The sequence below is a fragment of the Brachyhypopomus gauderio genome, chromosome 21 (assembly GCF_052324685.1).
Source record: "Brachyhypopomus gauderio isolate BG-103 chromosome 21, BGAUD_0.2, whole genome shotgun sequence".
In the NCBI taxonomy this organism is placed as follows: Eukaryota; Metazoa; Chordata; class Actinopteri; order Gymnotiformes; family Hypopomidae; genus Brachyhypopomus; species Brachyhypopomus gauderio.
In genome coordinates, this window is record NC_135231.1 from 1,007,658 (window position 1) to 1,015,157 (window position 7,500).

The 7,500-nt window shown below is 47.5% G+C and overlaps 1 protein-coding gene across 1 annotated transcript in view; it reads left to right on the top strand.

Annotated features, from left to right (window-relative positions):
* The window catches only part of LOC143485267 (kelch domain-containing protein 8B-like), a 29,983-nt gene that overhangs the window by 1,617 nt on the left and 20,866 nt on the right, over positions 1–7,500 (top strand). The window contains exons 3-4 of the mRNA XM_076984639.1: positions 1,653–1,822; positions 5,985–6,209. Of these exons, the coding sequence (XP_076840754.1) occupies positions 1,653–1,822; positions 5,985–6,209 (395 nt within the window). The remainder of the gene's footprint in view (positions 1–1,652; positions 1,823–5,984; positions 6,210–7,500) is intronic.

Here is a 7,500-nt window from a genome sequence, read left to right on the forward strand (position 1 = left end):
AGGCTGAAAGAAAAAAAATCACCTTTTGAAGTATGCTGGTGTGTATGGCCGCCACAAGATTTAGAAGCTAAGGCCATCTTTATTTCTAAGACATGCTAAGCATTTCCTTTGATTTCTATTTTCAGCACATAAAGGTCAATGTAATAATGTTTTAATTCTTTGATGATGGACGCTCATGAATAAAAGCTTTTACACAAATACAGACACATATGCACTCACAAACACTCAGAGACTGAACAGAAAAAACAGAATTATGTCATAATATAATGTTTATGACAAATTTCTTTGCTCTCAATAATAATAATAGAGCCTTTCCTTCATGAATTAAACCACATTTACACCACATGGTACTTCTTATTTTGACAGCCACCTGAATGCTGGTTAAATGCTACCAGTGATCCAACACATACAATCCAACATTAAATCTTAACATTTGGGGCATTAAATGTTAATATATAACATATGGCATTAAATGTTAATATATAACATTTCTCTCGGTATATTGACTAATTAGTAGACCAGTAAATTGGAGAGAGAGAGAGAGATAAACCTGATAAAACACAGTAGTTTTGGAGTATGTGTATCAGCACTGAAGCCCAGTACCCTCCTTCCTGTCCTCTGTGTACAAGCATTGTCAGCTCGGACAGCTTGTCAATAAAGACGTTATACCCCCCACCACAAAAAAATGAACTTCCCACCACTGCCACCACCAGCACACACACACACACACACACACACACACACACACAGACATGCATATGCACACACACACACACGTGCCCCACACAAAGACACACACACGTGCACACACAACACACACACACACGTGCCCACACAAAGACATACACACGTGCACACACACACACGTGCCCACACAAAGACACACACACGTGCACACACACACGTGCCCACACACAAGACACACACACGTGCACACACACACGTGCCCACACAAAGAGACACACACACGTGCCCCACACAAAGACACACACACGTGCCCACACAAAGACACACACACGTGCACACACACAGTCGTGCACTTTGCTGGAGGTGCAGCACGGTGGAGCAGCGGTTCAGCACTTTGCTGAGGTGGCGTTTTCTCTCTCTCCTCATTCGTATTCTGATTGCCACTACTGTAATGAACTTTCTCCTTCACAGCTTGTACAAAGACAGGCTTAAGTGACATCAGCTCCTAATATTTCAGCCCGGACAATTTTCAGAATCTATGTTTTTTTTTTTTTGGGGGGGGGGGGGGGTATTCACATCATTCACGGAGGATTTGTAAAGGAATCATTGGACATCATTCCAGCAGTCACTCATTGGTAAAAATATCATATTTAAAGATTGATCTCCTACAGCGAAGCACAGCCTGCCCTGAGTGTAGGGTTATGTATGGAATTTAAGCAGTGACTGAAATAGCCGGCATTCCGGAAAGAGAAACTCTCTCCCGAGACCTCATTTCTCCTCCTTTAAAGAGAGGAAGAACTCCGTGCTCCCATTGTGCGATGAACGCCGTGACTCACATCCTCTCTCTCGTCTTTCCTTTATTTGTTTGTCACAGGACAAAGACAACATTCAAGGGAGTATAGCAAAAACTAATAATTTTTGTTTTGTCTTCTTCTGTTTCTCTATTGTTCTGTTTGTCATCTCAGACGGAAAGGTGTAACGCGCTGGGAGGCATGGCAGCAGACACCCAGTCCCCAGGCTCTGGTGAGGGTCTATGAGCCGACTGAAGGACCAGTGGCTCTCCCTGGCCTCCATGCCCACCGCCCCGCTACGGAGCCGCCTCTCTTCCTGCGTGGCAACAAGATCTATGTGCTCGGTGAGGCCCGCCCACCCACTGCCTCCCAGCCAGTAAGATCACCAGGCAGGGCCTTTACGGCCTGTCATCTGCATGATAGGCCGCATAACGAGCTTGTCACCGAGACTGGAAGAGAATGGGCCACCTACACATTGTCTGATCACGTTCCCTGCTGCTGTGCTGTCCTGTAGTCCCAATAACTCTCTCTCTGTCTCTCTCTTATATATATATACAAAATATACGCATATATGTATGGTGTGTGTGTGTGTGTGTGTGTGTGTGTGTGTGTGTATGAGAGTGCATGCATGTGTAAAGATACAGAGGCCTATTCTAGTGTAGTGAATAATTACAATGTGTCTGAATTTCATGTTAGACAGTGTCACAATATTCAGGCGGAGTGGCAGACAGGATAATAGCACCTGGTAATTGTTCAAGCAGTGCCAAGGCTGATTATCAGCGTCTGAAATGTGGTCTTCAGCAGACAGGCTGCACTTTCCATTGGTGGATTTGATGATTTTGGAACCCAAGGTGAAAGACAGATGTGACCCCCCTTCCAAACGTTGTGCCCCCCCCCCCGCCCCCCCCCCCCCCCCCCACACCCCACACACAACACGCACACACACACACACACACACACACACACACACACACACACACACACATACACACACACACACACACGCACACACACACACACACACACACACACACACACACACACACACACACACACACACACACCTATGGCTTCCACTCACATTCGTTCTGCTTCACAGTGGGGTGTCTAGTTGTCACAGTTGTCTGCAGTCACGCGTCATTCTTCATGCCAGCTCTTTTAAGTGTTCTGATTGGGTTTTTTTTTTTTGTAAGTGGAATAGTTTAGGCTCAGTATCTCCCTCAGTGCAGATGTACACTCATGTGAAACTTCACCGTGAGCTGAGCTCTTATTGGTGAGCTGAGCGAGTTGATGTGTCTCACTGAAGAGTCGGAATGTTCATCTCTAATCTGCACCAACATTAGCGCTCACATTATGTACAGTCTGCTGAGCCTGTGCGCTAGCTCTCTATTCACAATGAGAAATGTGAATTAATTTCGGAGAGTGCAGTGACAAATCTTCTGATTTCCTCTTTTATTTCCATTCCTCTGCTCCACTCTGAGGACCTTTTTTGTACTTTTCTGTCTCAACACTCAGTAAATCAATCTGAAGAACATCCTAATCCACTGGTTTGCTTGCATCCATTTTCTTCCACACAGTGACCATGTAAAAAACATGGAGCAGACCATTACAGCCATGACCAGGGGTGCTGCTTTAATTAGATCACTACACATATTTGCAGACAACATACATTGTTTAAATATAAAATATGTGTCAGCACTGAAACAGCCCCAGTGTTCTCCTCCTGCTGCACTGTTTGTCAGATATACATTTAAAAAATATATTTAAGAATGTTTTTGACCCCTGGTAACGCCCCTGGTAACCACACTAGTCAATTAGAGCTAAAATGGCAGTTGGTACAGCAGGTCTTCCTCTGTACACAAGATGTCCATTAGACAACTCGTGCCCCCTCGTTGAAGTTAATTACCACTCTCTGGCTCTGTGAGTATTTGTGTGTGTGAAAGAGAGAAGTGAGTCAGTTGATGTGAAGTTGTCAGTGTGCCGGGTCTCTATCCCCGCTGTAGTTCACACCATCGAGCTGTAGAGGAAAGGTTATAGAGAGCTCAAACACACACACACACACACACACACACACACACACAGCACACACACACACACACACTCATACACGCTCACTCCAACAAACAACAACTAAAACTCTTTTTGATATCCTTCAAAACCAGATACACCTTTCCTGCTATAGAGCACGACCCACAACCCCCCCACCCCACCCCCCCCCAGCCATGTCGTCACATGCCCAATAACATATCGCTCCCGGGCGATACCCGCACCCACCTGTACAAACCCAACCAAGACATCTAAAATAGCATTCCCAGCGTGAGTCTGGGGGAGGTGGCCCGCTGTCTGACCGAGGCAGACGACTGGCCAGACAACTGGGTCTTATTAATGATGAAGCTTTTCGCAAGTGTTCTTGTTTGTTTCCTGTCTGCACTGCTGCCGGTAATTTATATTGCACTTCCTTGTGTCTTGGGACCGTGATTGAGTGGCCCAGCTCAAGAGTGTGGAGTTTTAGCAATGGCCGAGCTAAGGCGGAAAACTGCTCACGTTTACGAGAGACAGCACACGCCGTAGCTGGGGTGTCGAGACAGGCAACAAACAGTTTTTCCAGCAGACATCGTTAGCTAATGAACGGGCACATTAGCGTAGAGTGTAACGCGTGCTGCATTCTGTAGCATATTCCAGCATTTACTGTGACTTTCATTCTGATGTAGTCACTGGTGAGTCTCACAGTCTGGGCACAAGTGTGTGTGTGTGTGTGTGTGTGTGTGTGTGTGTGTGTGTGTGTGTGTGTGTGTGTGTGTGTGTGTGTGTGTGTGTGTGTGTGTGTGCGTGTGTGTGTGTGTCCACAAGTGTGCTTATGGCCCGTTTATCTCTGGCCGTCTGTCCTTGGAGCTCAGAGGCAGGACACAGACATGCTCGGTCATACGTGTCTGTGTCTATCCTCTCCATCTCTCTTCTCTTCACACACTCTTCACACTGCCTTCTTCTTTAATGGAGGTGTCTTCTTCCTTAATGGTCAGAGAAGGTTTAAAGTTCCAAACTCAGCAGCCAGAAAAGTTTAATTAGAGAGGAACCATAAGAAGTCATGAATAGTAATCCCACATGGAGCAGCCTGTCTGCTTCTGTCTCTCTCTCTCTGTCTGTTCCTCTCTCTCTCTCTCTCTCTCTCTCTCTCCCCCCCTTTTTTATCTCCAGTTGAACTGTGACTGTCGTTATTTTTCCTGTGTGTGTGTGTGTGTGTGTGTGTGTGTGTGTGTGTGTGTGTGTGTGTGTGTGTGTGTGTGTGTGTGTTTCACTACTGCCTTGCTTTCTGTCCCACTGTAGCTAGGACCAGCACCAGAGTTCAGTGCGGATCAGACACATGCATATATAGAAGGAAAGTTAGGGAGAATGAGGAAGAGAAGAGGTGGAAAAGAGGAGGGGACAGAGAAGAGTAGAACAGAATCATGGAGGAAAACATGTCAGTTTATGAACAGTATAAGGCTGTTCACTGTGCTGTTCACTGTGCTGTTTACTGTGGTGTTCACTGTGCTGTTCACTGTGGTGTTTGGTGTACTCTTGTGGGTGTGGGCGTTGCACTCTCCTTCCTGACCATACAGTGACAGAGGGACACACTCAGATACACAAACACACACACACACACACACACACACACACACACACACACACACACAAGAGGATGAGTTTGGTGAAGGTTATCATCGTAGATCAGCACACAGCACTGCACGACACCACACACATGAGAACCGAACTAACTGCAAACAAGGTCGACATCTGCACAGCTGTACATACACACACAAGAGACACACACCCAGCTGCTACACACACACGCACACACACACGCAAACACACACGTGCACTAACACATACGGCTTCTGGCCTACAAAGCTGTGAGACGGAGGCTGATAAAATGGATGTGGCATGGTAGTTAAATGATCCTGCTGGTTCCCACTGGTGGAGCTACAGGTGATCCATCCAGTGACCGATCCGTAAACAGCACGGCACGATCGTCCCACTTCCACTCCAACCCAGACGGCTGGGCTGGTCCAGTGTGCGCGAGTGTGCACAAGCATGTGTATTCATGTATGTAAGAGAAGGAGTGTGCTGGAGAGATGATATGCGTATGAATGATGGAAAAGCACTTCAAATTGTCAGTGAAGACAAAAGAGGTTTAATTTAGCTGTGACAATGAGGCTGACACTGTGACAGAGACGTGGTAATCATACACTGTCTCTCACACACACACACACACACACACACACACACACACACAGTCAACATGAAGCAATGGAGATGTGATTCTATCAGCTTACAGCTGTATACACACACACGCACAAACACACACACTCACGCATGCGCCCCAACACACAAACACAAGAATACACACCCTCTCACTCCAGTCACCGACGGCACGCGCACGTCAGCATGGTGCAACAGCTTGTGGCAGTGAGGAAAAGCCCCATCCCGTAACCTCTCTTTAAACGCCCCTCTTCTCCCGGGCGTCAGGCGGGCGTCAGGGCAAGCTGCCGGTGACGGCCTTCGAGGCCTTCGACCTGGAGGTGAAGAGCTGGACGCGGTACCCGTGCATCCCCAGCCGCAGGGCCTTCTCCAGCTGCACCGCCACTGAGCGAGCCTTCTTCAGCCTGGGCGGCCTGCAGCAGCCCGGCCCACACAACTTCTACTCCAGACCCCACTTCGTCTCCACCGTGGAGGAGTACGACCCCGAACAAGGTAAGAACCAAACACACACACACACACACACACATACACAAGTGTAAACATGTGTATGAACACACGCATGCACAGACTTGAACATACACACACACTCAAAATGTACACATACACCCATACACACACACACACACAACACACACTCCTGGAGGTCTTGATGCTGTTCAGAAGCGACACTCAGTCTCCTCTGCAGAGACACACAGACACAGACAGCAGCATCACATGCAGGATGTGAATGTGCAACCACTTCAGTCTTTAGTGGGGAGTGAACGCGGCTCTAGCAAATCAAGCGAAGGTTTTACACCTTTCCGTAACCCTTGGCCATGCAGTTGGCTAAGAGCTCTCTAATTGATTTCTGTAGGCAAATCGGAGATTAAGGACCCTGACCCTGACGTAAATAAGTCAGGAGGTTAGTTTGGGACTAATCTTTATGTGCAGCAAGCCAGATGTGCAATAGCCATCGTTCACAGGAATGTCATTGTGACTTCTCATTCACACCGCTCCCTGGATCAGAGTGTTTCCTGCTGTTATCCTGAGCCTGTTGTCATGGTTAATTCAGTTGTCATTTGCTACGTGCACAAGAGTCGTGCTCTGCTGAGAGTTTCTGCCCTAGCGAGGCAGAGACAGTGTGGCACGATTTCTGCGTGGGGCAGGATCGCTACCCTGGTAGGTGATGGACCATGGGGCAGGATCGCTACCCTGGTAGGTGATGGACCGTGGGGCAGGATCGCTACCCTGGTGGTTATGGTTCATTGGGCTGGATTGCTTCACTGCTCCAGAGTTCACATAAAGAGAGGCACCAAGCACACCACTGGCTCTTATCACAGTGAAATGTGTGTCAGCTTTCTCTTATCTCTGCCTTTTCAATTCTGTAATGCTGAGTGTGTGTGTGTGTGTGTGTGTGTGTGTGTGTGTGTGTGTGTGTGTGTGTGTGTTTGTGTTTGTGTGTGTGTATATGTGTGTGCGCGTATGTGTGCGTGCATGGATGCTGTCCCCAGTGATCACTGCTATTGATAGGAGGTTTGCACCAAACCCCTCGGCTCATAACACATTTCAGTCCACTAACGTTAACCCTTTCCAGATTCTGTGTGTGCCCTGTAAGCTCATTCAGGAGAGTGAACGGCTGAAATGAGAAATCATAAGGAAATCAATAAAAAATAAATAAAAGCCGCCCAGATTCTGAGGCCTGTTAGTTAACTTTGTCTCTGTTGTGCTTTCAGAGGAAGGTGTTGCCATTTAAGCCGAAGTAAAGCGGTCTTTATCAGCAGGGAGGCTTTCGGCCCAGAGACAG